The sequence below is a fragment of the Patagioenas fasciata genome, chromosome Z, assembly GCF_037038585.1.
Source record: "Patagioenas fasciata isolate bPatFas1 chromosome Z, bPatFas1.hap1, whole genome shotgun sequence".
Taxonomy (NCBI): Eukaryota; Metazoa; Chordata; class Aves; order Columbiformes; family Columbidae; genus Patagioenas; species Patagioenas fasciata.
In genome coordinates this window covers 32,787,059-32,805,156 of record NC_092560.1, presented here as the reverse complement: position 1 = coordinate 32,805,156, position 18,098 = coordinate 32,787,059, and the positions used below count along the sequence as shown (strand labels likewise).

The 18,098-nt window shown below is 36.4% G+C and overlaps 1 protein-coding gene across 2 annotated transcripts in view; it reads right to left on the bottom strand.

Moving 5' to 3' along the window:
• The window catches only part of LRRC2 (leucine rich repeat containing 2), a 72,447-nt gene that overhangs the window by 34,801 nt on the left and 19,548 nt on the right, over positions 1–18,098 (bottom strand). For both annotated transcript variants that reach the window (XM_065860946.2, XM_065860947.2), the window contains 2 exons: positions 16,990–17,200; positions 10,250–10,406 (listed from right to left, as the gene is read on the bottom strand). In XM_065860946.2, the coding sequence (XP_065717018.1) occupies positions 10,250–10,406; positions 16,990–17,200 (368 nt within the window). The remainder of the gene's footprint in view (positions 1–10,249; positions 10,407–16,989; positions 17,201–18,098) is intronic.

Sequence of the window (18,098 nt, the reverse complement as noted above, 5' to 3'; positions counted from 1 at the left end):
TAAGGAACTAACACTTAGTTAAACCCTCTTCAAAGCAAAAGTTGTTTTGGAGCTGGTCACCATTTGCAAGCTGTGGAAATCCTTACCAGAGGCCAGATAGTGCTTCCACAGAAAAGGACAGAGAAACAACATAGAGAACTGAAAGGCCCCTGTTTTCTCCCTTAGAAACTGATTTTGTCAGAGTCAAAGGCAGTTTGATGACCGATACTAGCAGCCACCAAATCACACAGCATTTTACATAAACTGCAGAGTCTCCCTTGGACACAATATTGTCTTCAAATGGTGGCTGGACCACCCAAATCTTTCTCACAGGTGGCAGACAAGCTGTATATGGCAAAAACTCCCTTATTTTAATCTCTGCAGGTTGCAACAGAGAAAAATATAGAAACTTCCTGTCAGCTTCCTCACAGTTTTAGCTCTATCAGAAACAGAAATCGAGATGGTATCCTTTTAGGATAGTAACCTTGTCTTTCTTAGTCACTGTGAAGTACTGTTTTAGTTAAAATAGCAGAAGCAAAATTTTCTGTAAGACTAAAACAGGCAATGTTTTGGCAGTACACTACTATCCAACAAGGGTCTTTGGGGCTGGTGCAAGAGAGTAATGGAAGCAACTTGATGGTGTTAATGTGTGAAATACTTGCTTCCAGACTTTTAAGCCCATAAAAGTAATCAGAGCTTAGCCTACCTATGATGAAGCCTCACAGTATCACAGTATGTTTGGGATTGGAAGGGACCTCAAAAGATCATCTAGTCCAATCCCCCTGCTGGAGCAGGAATGCCTAGGTAAGATCGCACAGGAACATGTCCAGGCGGGTTTTGAATGTCTCCAGGGAAGGAGACTCCACAACCTCCCTGGGCAGCCTGTTCCAGTGCTCTGTCACCCTCACTGAGAAGAAGTTTTTTCTCAAATTTAAGTGGAACCTCTTGTGTTCCAGCTTGATCCCATTACCCCTTGTCCTATCATTGTTTGCCACTGAGAAGAGCCTGGCTCCATCCTCGTGGCACTCACCCTTTATATATTTATAAACATTAATAAGGCCACCTCTCAGTCTCCTCTTCTCCAAACTAAAGAGACCCAGTTCCCTCAGCCTTTCCTCAAAAAGATGATGCTCCACTCCCTAAATCATCTTTGTTGCCCTTACCAGGTTTAATATCACAATATAGACAATGGAAGGTATTACATCACATTCTAAGTAGCACAAACATCAACTTAACACTTCAGTGCAACAAAATAATGACTGTAGTGGAAATGCCTTAAAATGAAATAGAGAATCAGAGAAGGACAAATTAATTCCTCATCCAATTAATCTCTCAGTGAAGGAGAGCAAATCCTCTTGGAATGAAAAAGGAACTACTTATTCATTAGCACTGGAATATTTTGTCTTTTCATTTAACAATGGCTTACTGTACTGAGTCTGTCTGGAATGGAGTTAATTTTCTTCGTAGCACTCCGGATGGTGCTACGTTTTGGATTTGTGACCAAACAGGGGTGATCGCACACCAGTGTTTTCACCGTTGCTGAGCAGCATTTGTTCAACTTGAAGGCCTTCTCTCTTACTCTGCTGTCCGAATGAGTTAGATAGGGGTGGACAAGAGACAGGGAGGGGACAGGGCCAAGAAATTGGCCCCAAATTGACCAAAGGAATATACTATAGCATGTAACGTCATATTCAAGATTAAAAGCTGGAGGCAGGGGAGAAATGTGGGAAGTTTTCCAAGGTGGGTATTGCTCAGGGACTGGCTGGGCATTGGTCAGCTGGTGATGCATGATTGCTTTTGCATCACTTGTTTGTTTTTTTCTTGCTTGCTTGTTTTTCTTCACTTATAAAACTGTCTTCATCCTGATGCATGAGCTTTCTCTGCCCTTCCAATTCTGTCTCCACCCTGCTGTGTGAGATTGAATAAGTAGCTGTGGGGGGCTGGGCAAGCTGTGTGAGGCTTAGCTGCCTATGAGTGTTAACCCACAACAGAAGTATTTGCTAACTGTTCAGTCACTGAAATTTCTACCTCTCAGTTCCATTAGTAGTTGAAGAACTAACATACACAAGGCATCTAGTGTCAACAACATCCTAGTCATGCTCTTGTCTAACTCTGGTCAGATGATGCATCTCCAGTGCATAACTGGGAGACATGGAGCAGAATTGCTTATCAAAAGAAAAAAAAAAAAAAAAAAGTCACAAATCTTTAGTAGACTTTCTGAATTTCTGGGCAGAGTGGCATAGACAAGCACACCTTCCCCTTCTGACTTTCCTGCCTTCTGAAACCATGGCTTTTCAAGCTTTTTCTCCTCTCACAGTTTCTAACATGTAGGTCAATGTTTACAATATGGTTTGTCCCAGCTTTCTGATATGAGAAAACAAGTAAGTAGAAGATGTATCACATTTTTTCTTGCAATACATAATATCTCATCTGACAGAAATGCACTACAGAATCTGGAGTCAATTGCTAGCAATTACTGTGGTTAAGATTATGAAAATTACTGGAAAAAGCCATTAGTCTTATAAATTAATTTTGGTAACAAACTCAGGACAACACAGATATGTGAGATACAGTTCACCAAGATCTGCCTTTGGGGAGCAATCTCTTGCAATTCTCCGTAACGGCTGCCTTTTTGCCTCTGGGCTCTCCAGTGGATCAATTTATGACAGCTGACAGCTGAGCAGCAGTCAAGCATTAACCCTCCTTCTAGGTCCACAAGACACACATAGGACTTACCAAGAGCTCCTGCATAAAACCCTTCCACCACCACTTCACATAATCTCATTTTTTGATTTATCGCATTCCATCCTGTGGTTTGTCTTTTAACATCCACTGCTCTCATGGAAAAACAAAGTTACAGAGTTCATCCTTTTCATGATTTTGAATGGTCTTTGGTCTGATAATCTGAATTTATTCATATTTTGCCAATTTTATTTTTAAATAGCTCTTCTCTTTCCCTGTTTTTTACTTTTCTGATGTTTTCATAGGTAGCAGACATATCAGAATTTATTTTACTAGCCTGAATAAGCTGATTGTTCTATTCTCCACTAAAGAAATAAAAAATCCCCTCCTCCATTGGTCCTAATAGATTTCTTTAGCATCTGTTCCCATCTGAAATAACTTTTCTTGAATCTGGGTGACTACAACTCTATGTACGCATCATACTAGATTGTTCTTCTATGACTCTTAGATTAGGAATTTCATTTCTTCAATTATTTGCCTTTAATGAGCTCATGCCTTGATGCACAAGTTACATACATGATCTTGAACACCCAGACTTTGTCAGTAGAAAATTTCAGTAGCCCAGTTCCTCAAAACAGTTGAAAAATAAACTCAGCACTGATCCTTGAGAAACTCCACAAGTGATCTTCCTCCTGATGGATAATTTCTCTTTCCAAATGAGTGCCTTGTTTCCTCTGCTTTAGCAAGTCCTTTGTTCATTTTCACAGTTGTTCCATCAATTTCCCTAGTTACAAACATTAATTTTCCATAGTTCAGTGTATCAAATATTTTACAGGATACCAGATAGACAAGATCTACTACTTTGAGCTCAGTCATCTTTGCAAAAGAAAGACAGAAACCAAATTAGTTGGGCACAACTCGTTTTTCCTTTATAAATTTTGGATTTCAAACCACTTTCCATTCACTTCCATGCTTCTAATTACTCCTTCTTCTAAGAGACTGTTTAAAGTTCTTACAAGCAACAATCTATACAAGGATAGAATTAGGTTATATGAGTTACCTGAGCGGTAATCCAGGTTACAGACCGAGATCTTTTCCTTTCTCAGATGGAAGAAGTAAGACTGTCACCTTCCTTTTCACCTAGACCTGTTAAACAAGGTTGCTATGCTATTTTTGTCGGAGAAAGAGTGCAAATATGACAACATTCATGGCAATTCAAGATTCTCAAATCTAAGTATCTTCACACGAGTGCAAAACTGGGGAGCAATGACTCCCTAAATTACATTTGGATTTTATTGCAATAACAACTGGAGCCTGGGGGTGTGAGGAGGATGGTGAGACAGTTTGAACTACTTTAACTACCCTGTAATCTGTATTTAGGGTCTTATTTATACCTTCTGAGTGCAGAAGGTCTCTGCTCTCTTAGTTGTGGTGCCCAACCACCACTAGGTTTAATAAGCATGTAATACAGCCATTGAGGCAGCCTTAGGAGGGGACAGAGGAGGTGACACCCCCTTCACAGTTGCACAAAACTAGAGTAGGATTTGACCACCACACCTGCCACCTACACTTTCAAATAATATTCAAGCACAGCTTCTCAATTAAAAGCAGTAATAGTAAAATTGGTGCTGTTACAACACTGTTGTTAACTATGTTTAATGGCAGTGAATTTTCAGTTCTATAAAACATGCAAATTAGGGAGTTAAACAACTAACATCTCTGTGTTTTCCACAGAGAGGCAGTAAAAGTAGTCATGAAATCCATGGCTTCCCTGGCAGTTTCACAACTAAGAATATTTTATTTTTAAGTGGGAGCTGCAATGCCATAGTTGTTGCCTAAGATAGCATTTATTCCCAGTTTAAATTTTTAATTAATTATTTTAAAAAGTAAAACCAGTAATTGAACTCTATAATTTATGAGGGCAAATTCAAGTTCACTATTTGGACAAAACGACATTAGTGCTTCTAACAAGGTGTCAAAGACAAAATACAGATAATGTTACAGAAAGCCTTTATTATCTAAGGATACCATTCAATGCAAATGCATATCCACTTGTATAAACTGGAGTTAAACGCAAAGCAAATTTTGCATTGATCTGCAATGATCTGATAGCAGCTTCCTATGGGCCATGACAAATAATCTCTTTTTTTCAATCATCTCTGCTGATTGATTGACATTGACTTCGATTTATCTGAAAGGAGATAATTAAGTTCAAGCTTACAGGTAACAGTGAGCACTTTTTTCTTTTTTTTTCCGTCAAAGCATCCAAGCAGAACAAAGATGAAGACTTACTGAACTTCTTCTGCATAACAGGGTTGAAAAACCTTCTTTGCCCATAGGGCAAAAGAAGCTGTAGTATAGTAACAGATTGATCCTGAGCTGGTAAAATTTCATTCTTTAGCCAACCTTTACATATGCAATTAAAAAATAAATAAATAAATAAATAAAATTTAAAAATTAAAAAAAAAAGGAAAAAGCATTCATGTGGCAAAATAGAGCTAGAAAAACGTGAAGAACTTCTTGTGGGCTGAATGGTAGAGAGAGATACCTAAGAGGAAAAAAAAGTAAGGTAAGAGTCTACTGAAAGGACTGAGAATGAAATTAATGAAAAGAAAAATGCAATGAACTAATGATATTTTGGTAGATCAGAAAATCTATAGAAAACTATCTTACTTCCTTTTTTCATGTGGGTGGATAAACTGAAACATGAACTCTAATCTCCCTGAGGATCCCTGAAAGAGGATGTATCTCCCAAGGGCAAAGTAGAGTATAAGCTCAGTCTCCAGCCTGGAAAACACTTTCTAAGCATCAGAAATAAACATGGAGTAAACTGTTTGAGAATGGTACAACAATACATTTTTATCCCTTGGAAACTGAAAAAGCTTCCTCTTGTATAAAACTTTTCCATCATAACCAGAATGGTGTGCATAGCCTCCAACATTCCCACCATGACCCAACTTAAGGCTGAGAAATAAACCACAGTTTGCTAATACCAGTGTGCTCTGTGTAGGAGCAGGTTCTAGCATTGTTACATATAATGTACCCTGTTTCCCCAAAAATAAGACCTACCCGGAAAATAAGCCCTAGCATGTTTTTTCAGGATTTTTGAGGTTGCTCAAAATATAAGCCCTACTCCAAAAATAAGCCCTAGTTACAGTTCATTTTAAAAGTCAATTTAAATAGTGTCCAGACAGCTATACTGTAAAAAAATAATAAGTTTTGAAGCAAAAATTAATGTAAGACCCAGTCTTATTTTGGGCGAAACAGGGTAGTTACATAAAGCAATATGACCAAGTCAATAGATATGAATCTTTAGGCAAAAATAATTTATATAATGAGTAATTTCCATAACAGTGTTTACAGTCTGAGCTCAGTACGCAGTGGCACTGTTTAAAATCCTTTAAGAAATTCAGCTTAATAAAGTACAGGCCTTTGCAAGATCCAATAATGTTGAAATTTGTTAAAGCAGTATGTTTGTATTACATTTTAGTACAATATTCCCATTTTGATAGCTTGAGCAAAAGCATAAAAAATATTATTTCCTCTCTAGTTGGTCCAATAATAATTACAGTTTTGTACTTTTGTGATGCATTAACCAAGGGTTAAATTTTGAGAAGCCTACCAGCTGTCCCAATACAAGCAAGCCACCATTTGGGCAGCTAACCTTAAAGAAACTGGAATCTTCCTAAAAACAGTCAACTTGCAACAGAGATATTTAATACTTCCCCTTCAAATGGAGAATATACTTAATAAAAGGCAAGGGTAAGAGATGAGTCTGCAACTCCTCAGAACTAGACCACATTTAAACTGAGAATATGTCTCTTCTTCTTGGAAACCCACACATCAGCACACTGGGAATCTTATTAATAGAAAAAGCTATTTTATGTATCAAGAGGTCATTTAAAACTGTATTACTTTTAGTTTTCCCCTCTGAGTTCTAGGAAATTAGATTAATGGTATGCACAAATGAAATTTTATACTGTGAGGTTAGAAGACAAAAAATCCTTGTGATTTCTTATTAAACTATGTCTCAAAAACACAGTTATTTTTCCTCTTAAACACTTGGCATATCAAAAATGTGAGAGAACATCAAGAGGTACAAAAACTTTATTAACAGGCCTTTGATGTGTTTCATGAATAAATTGTAAAACAGAAAATCCTGATGTAGCCTTACGATCCCATTCAAGCACAAAAGCTTTGGGATCACACAAAAATGCATTTCACTACTTCCTAGGTGAATACAGGGATCTGTTCTACTGGATATTTTCAATTATACCAATTACTAGTGTCCTAGCACTAACTGATATACAGCAGCTGCACTGCATACATGCAGTCAGAGATGCACTGCAGACAGGCAGTCAGAGACAGGGCTGCAAACTCACTCAGAAGCCATTGTCAAAATCCCTTATCTACAGGCCTGATCATGATTTTTTTCTGTAACTCCCAGGAAAACCAAATCTGACGATTTTGAGACAGACAGCAACTCCATTTTTCAGTTTTCTCCATTTTTGTTTCGTTGTTTCCCATAAAATTATTGGATACTCCACAAAAAGAATAAAATCAAAAGTATTCTCATCTGTCTTCTGAAATAACTTCGATCTGTTCACGTGCATAAGTGATTATAGCAAAGAGTGTGATTTGAAATACCTGACAATGGATTCATATCTGTCTTCTCTCTGATTTGGAGTAGAGCATTCCCTTCTAAATCAGGCAAAACAGGAACATGAACTTCAGTTCCTGCAAGTATTTTAGTCCGGAGGCGGCTACTGTAGCAATACTTTTTTTCACCAAAAATATTCTCTCCTGTTCTCACACCTTTATTGCCCTCTTCTGAGAACCAACAGCAGTCCAAACATGGCTAAGCAGTTTATCTTATGCTGGATGATTTGTTGGTCTAAACTTGGCTTCAATTCCATCTGAAGATTAAAGACTCAACTGCATGCGTGTCACTGCCAACTTCAACCATCTGTCATTACCCTGAAGTATGTTTTAGCTGTGATATTTACCTACTTGCTGCTGTTTTGTAAACAGAACACAAAATGATGAATACCTCAGCACTTAACCTTTCCAGAGACCTTATCTTCAGATCGCTCCTTCCTTCGATAGAGCTCCCAAACCAAATCCACATGGATTATTTGCCCTGTGATTATTTAGTAGCTAGATGACTAAAGCATGAAAGGTTTCATTTTGAAGCAGCACTCAAATACTTCAAAATATCCAAGACCTTTCATAGTAATGTCTTATTAAAATAATGAACATTTCCAACACATATTAGTGTCTATGTATATATAGTACATTAAATAAGAGCCTAGCCATTTGCAAGCATACCACCTTACATGTCAACAAAGAGAGCATATACAAACTGAGCTAAAAACTTCTCTGTAATTTATGCCATAACAACAAGTGCAGGTCCACTGCATTACTAGCAGGTAGACTATCAACACAGGACATTCAGTAAGACTGAAAATCATTAAGCAGTTTTGACCAAAACAAAAGGGCTGAACAGTTCAGCTGCACATCCTGGAGTGGCTTCTTTATATCATTTCTTTTTAAATTCCATCAGTGAATCTGTGTCTTTGTCTGGATAGGCTAGAATCACTTCTGTGATGTAGAATTGTTGTATAAACAGCATCTATGCCTAACCAAATTTGTTAATTTGGTTATGCAGTGTCTCAGCAGGGAAGAATTAAATCCAGGTTTCTCCAGATGAGTGTTTAGTACAGTCATGCCCAGTGTCATTTAATGCATCTTGAAAAAAAAAAAATTCTGAACAAGAGGTCCCTGTTAAGAGGAGGATGGTGAGTGCTGTTAGCACTGTGTCTGAGCCAGGACCTAAGGTACAGTTTTCTAATATTCACTGGGCTTTCCATCGAACACTTACATAAAAAAGCAGCAACAAAAACACTGAAAGGAAGAAAGCAGCATCTTGGATATAAGACAGAGGGATGAGTATATTGGAGGGAAAGTGAATAAATGGGAATAACGTGAAAACTACTGATGGGCAGAAATCACATCATTTAAACACAATTGAAATAACAGTGGTTGCTACTAGAAGCATTTGAAATTGTCTTCCTTGTTTCCCAAGAAAGCTCTGATATGTCCTCTGTATTACCCTCTAAAGAAAATTGGTTATGCTTGAATAATCTAATTTTATGCCTTTATTCTGAAAACAGAATTTATTAGCATTCATAATCATTTTTTATTGGGGATCATTTTCATTAACGATGCATAATATTACAAGAACAATGCAAAAAGCTTTCTTAGCCTTTACCTGCCTCAGATGTTAAGCAGTCATACCTTATTACCTTATGTTTAATGGTTTAGGGTAGCCTCTGGATGGGAACTATGTTCTTTCCCTTTTTTGTCCACACCACCTGATAGAAGGTGTTCATCCACTGAACTCATTGACCCATCTGAATTCCACAGTCAAAGTGCTGACGAAACAGCACTCTTTATGTCCATTGTCTTCTGCTTGCATCATATTTATGAATTGTTAGTCTATTTAGCTGACAATTTGAAATTATAAAATATATCTCTATCAGTGGAAATTATCTGTGTAAAATAGAATGTTAGTAAGTAAATCAAAAGCATTGATGTTCCTCTACTAACAGAGTAGAAAAAGAGAAAATAGTAGAAAAGTCTAGCACTGATTTCTGTGTTTTGGTGGTCTCTCCCTGTTTCTCTTAGTTTAAGTTATAACTACAGAGATGGAGGTTTTAGTCTTTTTCTTTTTTTGAAGGTTCTTAGCTCTTAGTGTACATAAGGAATACCAGTCATGGGGAAAGCTTAGGACTACTCTATTTAAAAACAAAGACTGAAGTGTTAGTATGCTTTTGTGCATGGACTCAAATACAGAGGCCTCGTAGTGGACCCAGTTTTTTCAGTTCTGAAAGATACCACCCGTTACAGCAACTCTGTTCCTTGTAAGGGCAGTAAACCCTGCTCAAACCATTACAATCTTTCAAACAGGCTTTTTATATTGTAAGGTCAAAAACCACAAGGAGTCAGACACTGAAATTCTTGTTGTCATGTAGCTTAAAATACCAAACACCAAAGTCTATACGCATTAAGGATTTGTTTCTCTAAAAAGCCTGATTTCATGTTGGTTATACCACTTTATTAAATGGGGATCATTAGTGTACTCATTATAATATTCAAAAGATGGATTTTATGCAACATTATATTTTTTATTTCTTTTTACCACAATATTACATTTAAATTCATCTTGTTTGAGGTTTACAATTCTGTAATACTTCTGTTTTTCTTAACCAGTAAGAAACATAAAACACCACTTGCTCTGCAGAAGAACTCTTCATCTACATGAATACAAGCAATATCTATCTTACAGTTAGATAACAAAATGGGTCAGTTTTTTCCCATGTTTGAGCCATACTACACACGTGGTATTGCACAAAATTTTACAAGTATCATTACAGCCAGAGACCTGTAAAAATTTAGAGGGGACTGTTCACTGCAAACAAGTGAGAGGAAAATTATCAGTAAATGAATAACAATATCCATGGATGCTCATTTTCCTGCGATTTAGTTAAATGGTGTGTAAATAGCTGAGTATCTTGAACCAACTTACCAATTTCCACTGGGAGATGACTGATTTGATTTTTTGACAGCTCCAGTACTCTCAGATCTTGAAATAATGCAATATAGGCTGGAATGGTTTGTATCAATGTATTGGACACTTGCCATTCTTTCAGATAGGTCTGTTCTTTCAGAGAATCTGGGAATTCCTGTAAATGAGATAAGAACAGGTAAGTAGAAAGCATCAAGTTAGAATTTTGTTCTAACGTGTTTCTAAAAACAGGGCGGGGAGAGGGGGGAATTCAACAGCCAGACTTCAACACTTTGGCTTAATTATCTTGATGTACAGGAGCAGTTTGGCAAACTCTCATAGGAGTTGTTTGCTTTTGAAGAGCACTGCAGCTGTCTGTCACCACATATTTATTTTTTAACTGCTAATGCAATCTTTTTGCTCTAAAACTGAAACCTATCTGAAGCACTCAACCTGTTTGGTGTCTCCCATATTATCTCCTTTTTCCAGCTGGTGGATTTTTTTTAAAAAAAACACGTTTCAGTGCTTTAATTCACACATCAAGATGTAAAAAGCAACACAGAACAGAAGAGTGAGTATGGAGAATATCTAAACAGGGTTTGAAAAAAAAAAAAAAAAGAGTGTGACTACATTCTTAATCCTTGCCAGTGTTTCAAAATGTGTTTGTTAAGATGGAACACAGTTCAAAGAACAGAAACATTTCAGATAGGATACACACACATCACCATTTTAACTTTTTTTTTTTAATAAGTGACTTAACTTCCTAAGTTATTTCAACTATGTTTTAAAAAAAGAATTGCTAAATTTCATTAGGAAGAATAAAGATACTCAATTTTTAAATCATTCCACAGTTGCAATTAGTTCTTACTTTAGTAATGCAGAATCTTTTTCTCTAGGAACTCTAGTATTGTTCCAAATACCGAGCAAATAAATTTGCTTCTGAGTCATTTTCAGACTATTCTGTTTGTCCAAAATCTCCAATGTGTAACAGTTACTGAAAGTTTTAAAGCCTTTAATTCTTACAAAATTGCATTAGTTAATTAGTATGCAGTTCACATGTACACATCTTTGTTTCAATTCTGTCATCAAATTCCTTGAATTTGGAACAGACAGAAACCAATTCATAAAGCTGAAAGTCAGATCATTTAAACTCCACTTTCTAAAGCAGCACATATTTACCAGTCTGTCCTGAGTTTCATACCACTGTGCATTCGTAACATCTGGAATAAATAATCTGGATTATGTGTTATCACTAACTTTGCTCCATTAAAAAAAAAAAAAAAAAAAAAAAAGAGATGTAAGAGTTCCAGCCTTTGTTTCCTTTATAACCTTCATTTTTTTTTCCTGTGCCTGAAGAATACAACACAGTAGGAATTACTGGTTTTTATAGAGTGGGCATTGCACACTATTTTTTTTCCTTCTAGATTTCACAGATCCCCCATGACATTAACAAGAGTTATACACTTTGTTTTTTATTAATTCTGACCTTCTGAACAAGGAATAGTGCTACTCAACTCTTAGCTGAATTGAAGCATCTAATTGTAATTAAAGATATACTGGACTGTTGATCATCAGCTGTTCTTTGTTTGGTTGGTGCCTGTAATTTCAATTCTTTTTGAATTTACAGGTGCAGATTCTCAGCCTATATAGTAGTTCTGCCTTGCTACCTGCCCTACCATAGTTGATATCGATAGTTTCATGTCTTGCTTCATTTTCCTCCTAGGTGTATATTGCATTGTGATCCATCTTCTATATTTGTCAGTTTATGGCAGTTAAAAAATGAAATGCTTGAAATGCCTCAGGGCTGGTAATGAGAAATCTCTCCGGCTTTCTATAGTGGGCTACCATTCCTCCACCTTCAGTGTTGCACATTTTTATGCAGCAAAATAAAAGAATACCAACTGCAAATTCAGTTAGTATTGTCCTTCCCACTTGTACAGAACAGAAAATGCCGTATGGGACCAACATTCAACTGAGGTGTCATAGATGCACCTGTAGGAAAGAACCCTGATTCACGTAGAAAGCACACACAGAATAGTCATGATGGAGAGAAAAAAGATGTCTGGGTAACAGATACCATTTGCCACTCTATTTCTCCATAGTCCAAGTCTGTCTTTCTACTGACTTACTGGTTTTTTACATCTTATTGTCACAACAGACCATTTCCAGCTCCTTCCTGGCAGACAGAGCAGGGAGCAAAGGGGGACACTTGTCCCTGTGAAGCCAACAGCCTTGCTGTTCTTCCAGACTAAAGGGCATATCCCACAAAATTCTCCTTGACACACTGAAAACAGTGCAGCACAAAAATCACTCTCTCAGCTGAAGATCAAATACCTTCATAATTTTAGAAAAATTAAGACAAAATATTAAAACCAGAAATACTTGTGTATTAAGGGTAGTTTAAGGTACCAAGATATTCTTATGCTGCAATTGAAATAAATTCAGACATGATTTCAAAAGACTAAAAGTAGATTTCATTGTTCTGCTGATTGTCTTGACTTACTTTTCTTTCTTGAGATGATTTCTTTTTTATCTTACAATTATATATACAATTCGAAAATTTTGCTATAATGTGTGGGTTTTAGCATTCTCCGTGTTACAATACATTTTATTTGTGTTGCTGAAACATGAATTGATGTGATATTTTACTTCCTTTACGAAGTAGATAGCAACGGAAACTGAAATTTGCACAAGCTTTACATTTGCTTTACTCTTTGATTCCCTTGTGTTCTTTTGTAATCTTCTGCTGCCATGCTAAAGCTGGCAGTGTGCTGATAAATTGTTCTATGAAGACTGACACTTGGAGGATAGCCAGTCTTTTGCCTTTAACAGCAAAACAATACTGCATTTTCATTTGTTTTGTTTTTTTTTTTTTTGGCGGGGGCGGTAGCAAAAGGAAATAAATAGCAAACCTACAACCATTTTTGATTGTAGTATTTCTAATTAGGACAGAATTTACCTGCCAGACATGGGTCTGAACTAGAACTGTGACCAAAGGTCTAAGTTCCAATTCCTTTTCCAGCTCCGTAGTTTTATCTGTCATGGGCCAAACCAAAACCTTCGATCTAAACTTCACTCATCTTTGAGAAAGTTTGGAGCTAGCTCCCAAGCTAGTATGTCTCAGTGCCACCAGTATTACCTGACTGGGTCAGGAATTTTATACTCTTTTTTTGGAAAAACTATCTCTGTAAGTTAAATAAGCACAAAAGAGGCTTTCTCTGTCCATTCAATGCAGCAATTCTACTTGATCCTTTGAGGCAAATAAATAACTCATTGTCACTAATCAGAATAACAAATGGAAATTCTCTGTTCTCTGTGAAAATACACAGCATGTTAGATGATAAAACTGGGGGAATAAATGCGAATATAGTAATTAGTTTTCTGCCTTTTTCTGTGAAGAAATTCTATGCAAGAGGATAATGATCTATGAGTAAAAGATTTTACCATTAATCATTCATTTACTTGTTGTGCATATTTGACATTAATTTGGAGTATGTATGCATACAGATCCTCTGCTTAGATAAAGCAGCACAACCCAGAACAGTCCTTCTCTGTACTTGATTGAACACCACTTTTCCTTTGCCAATAATGATATCACAAATTCAAAATTTGTTTTTCCTGAATATTTTCTGAAAATCATTTAAAATTCACTGATGCACTAGAGAATAAACCTTCATTAGTCAGGAGTAGAAAGTAAACACTCACAGGGGAAAAGCAGAGTTAAAGTGAATTCATTGAAAAATTCATATGAATATTCATGGCATTATTTTGCCACAATTTTCGTTCTGCTCTAATAACAGTGCTGTTTCTCTGAAGAACTAATTTAATTCAGTAGATACATGTTTACATGTACAAAGGATCTCAATTAAGTGTTTCATCAACTCTTAATCATTCTCTCCTAGGCAACTGATTCAAACACACAATTCGAGAGTCCAAAGTCCTTATACAGCTGCTTTTCATGCTGGGATTGCCTGGAAAATTCTCAGATAAAGACAAAGTTTTTTCTGAAACATACATTGGGAACCTCAAATTGCTTGTGGAAAAGTACACCATTCTTGTGTTGTCAAGTCCCAAGGGTTTCACAAACACCAGAGGACTTAAGAGGCTGCTGCTAGGGTAGTAGAACTGAATTCTGCTAGGGAAGGGGAAGGAAAAAGACCTGTCTAGTTTAATTCACAACATCAGATTATGAGACTAACCCATCTGTTATTATAAGACCTTTTCTTTCCTAAATACAAATATTAATTCTCTGCTGTTCCTAGATGGTAGAATTGCACCACACAGGGATGCAGACATTTGAGTCATATTTTCTTGGTGTGCAAAAGAGGAGGCAAGGACTATTGAACTTTAAGGATGTTATCACGTAGCCTCTTCCAGGTGGAGCTCTGGTACACAAGTTAGAACTATCTCATCAGTGCAGTTATCAACCACTGGCCACAGCTAACCACCCTCGTCAGGTATAGCCAAATCAGTGCCCAAGTTACAGGAGGACTTTCAAATTCAGAGGAATATGTTCTACAAGCAAAAAGGCTTGACACTAATCCTACTTAAAGAGTCATAGTTCAGAAGATTTCCATAGTGTGACTATGGTGTTAAAAAAAAACATTGTGACTTGAGATGTCTAGAAGTTCAAACTGTATTTCTCAAAATAACTGGCTTAAAAGTGAATGATAACCAGTAAGAGTTAATGATCCACAGGGAATTATGGATCTGCATAAACAGAACACAGTTCCTTAGAATTCATATCCTGTAAAATCAGGCCCTACTCTGTGCCTATTTGTGTAACCAAATATTAATTGTATGAGCTTTATCTTTCCTGAGATATATTAAAATAATTACTTTACAAGTACAAGGAACAATGGGTCTCCACCGAATGAAAATATGTTATCATTTCAGTGACATTGGAAAGGTGGGAAAAATGTGGCACAGAGGTCCTGAAGGAAAGAATTCCTGTCAGAATTCAAAACTTGTGATCTGTTCTCTTTTTCTCCCTTACAAAGGTTCTCAAAAGGAGATCCAAGATGATTTTCAAAAGAGCACTGTCTAGGTGATTTTTCAAAATAATTGTTCAAACTATCCCAGTATATGATGGAGTGTTCTACAAAACCCATTTTTAACCTTGTGCTCAATGACAAAGAATTAGTGGGCCAGATACACTGTTATACTGTATGAATATGAAGCATGACACAACAGCATCTTTGTAACATATTTTTTCCTTCTAGAAAGTCTGGTGCCAAACACAAGCTACCATTCTAATTGACTACAACATTGCAAATAACACTTTTAGTTGATTTGTGGACTCAGATCAATTGCTGCTGAAGTTTCCAATAAGAGCCCTTACATTGAGATCTACAGGAAGGATGTGGTAAAGCCCCTTGCTTTGATCTTGAAAAATCCTTATGGTGGGGATTACTCCTCAGTGAGACTTAACTTCACAGCTTCCAGAAAGAGAACTGTTATAGCCCAGAGGCAAGCCCAGTTCTGAAAATGAAATCTGTAAGACATACTGGCAACCTACTCAGATATAGCTGTCAACTGTCTAGAGGATATATTACTGCTTCATTGATGAAAGGAAAGGAGAAACATAATAGAAATACCTATCAGCTAAAAGCAAGTGAGATAGAGGATTCAGCAGCTGGTTCCCAAGTGGACACTTCCCAGGGCTGTGCTGTTTGCTGCTGCCAACAGTAAGTGTCCAGCCAAATAAGCTGGTTATTGTGCCTGTAAAACTGCGCGAGTAACCCCAGCTCTGACTTCTAGAGCCTGAGCACTTAATCTTCCAACATTTGATTTTATGGTCTGCAAATTCATTTCGCCTAATTGCACTTTTTTGTGAGAGAGTAACAGGGGGAAAGAGTGTCATGTCTGATTCTGCCTTTGGTTTAGAAGCAGCAGTTGCGACTAAAAGTAAAAAGGAAAATGAGTGGCATGATTCATATAAATTATATAATTTTAAAAAAATCTTTTCATATCAAAGATCAAATCTGGGACAAAGTTATGTTTTAGGTCAATCAAAATAATTGTTTTAGTAAAATTCAGCCATTTTATTGATTGATCTTTTAACTTGCTTTTTTTGTAATGAAAATCTCAAAAATATATTACAAAATTATAAACAACAGAAAAGTCAAAATTCTAATTTCATTTTCCCATTAATAAATGAGTGTATATTCAAAATATATTTCAGTCAGAGCTTTAACAACTCTAGAAAGCTTCAGACTAATCCACCTTTTGTGGAATTTCAAAACCACACTAAGCTTACTTCCAAATTGCTGTTTCACGCCAAACACAACTGCAGGTAAAAAGTGGGTTTTTGAGCAAGATCATTGTGGATTGATACAAATATTAGTTTTGATTTGAACAGCGCTAAAGAAAAATGTTATCACATCATTAGAGCAAAAAGACACATATCTGAGTAGTAGAAGACATCAACAAGCCAACAAAGCTGAATATTATCTTCATCTCTTCCCATCGATTGGGGAGTTTCAGAGAAAGATATTTTATTGCAATGTGATTTCTTACACCAAAATTTTTGAGAGAGATAAATTACATGCATCAGTAGAGAATTTAAAATAAGCACACTTGAAAATGGAACCACTAGTTGGGCTTAAGATAGGAAATGTTTTTGTCACTTTCAACACTGTGAAAAAGCGTCAATGTCATATTCATTGGTCAAAAAAAAAAAAGTTTTGAGGGATTGAAAGTTACAGTGCTAAGCTACCCAAACTCTATTATAACAGAAATATATTTTTCATTATATTTACCGTCCACTGCTCGCCAGAAAGCTGAAAAATAAACTTGTTTTTTTCCTTATTTGCTTCATCTGACAAAGCATGCCGCTTCTGGAGCTGAGGAGTCTTTCCATAAGTGTCCAAGATCTTCTCATTGATATCTACAAAGCCTTTCTTGAGATATTTTGACTGAGGAATACCTTTCTTCCGGCACTCTAGTATGAAATGCCATTCCTGCTTTATCCTGAAATAGTGCCAAAAAAAGGATTTATGTGAATCAGCTGAAACAATGTGGTAAAGAAGTCTTAAATCTTGATCTTTGTTTACCCAATACTTGACAAAATACAATTATGCACTTAATGTATCGACCATTAAAAAAAAAAGAAAAAAAATGGCATTCATGGAGTCATGCTTAGATTTTTTAGACTTACACACAGATTTCAGATGAGTGGGATTTCATTTACTGACCATAAAACTGTGACACCCAGTGAGTAACAGAAAAGTGGTGACCGAGTGCACTGTCACAGAAAACAGCATGAATTATGCCCTTTATTTCAATAAGATAGGAAATACACTCTCACAGAACAAGTTGTATATATGAACAAAAACAAAGGCCTGGTGATAAGCACAAAATTTTTCCATAGAATAAAGTCATTTTAGGTAGTAAAAAGTTAGAAATATTCCTTTTTCTCCTGCCCTTTCTAGTTCAAGCATAATGATCTATTTTCATTTTTTACACATTATCTTCCAATATCATCTTAGAAGGTGGAGGTAAAGGTCAAAGTTACCACATGCCAACTAATTTCAGATTCAATTTCAGTGTAACTTCAGGCTCACTTCCAGGGCAAACTTTTGCCTATATAACTTCAGGTCCAAATTCAATTTAATATAATTAAGCATTGCCAAAAGCATGTGCTTTAATTTAAGAGAGATTTATTTCAGCTTAGTCAATTAAGGAACAGGTTGATTAACTGAAGCAAGCCTTCCTTATACTAAAATAAGACTCTACAGCGCCCTTTGCATCATAAATCCCATCTCACTCTTTGAATGTTAGATTCTTGTGGTACTGGAAATTCGTTTATGTGATCTCCACACTCTGGGAGAAGTTTTAAGCTAAATGCTGGAAGAAAACTGACAGGTGA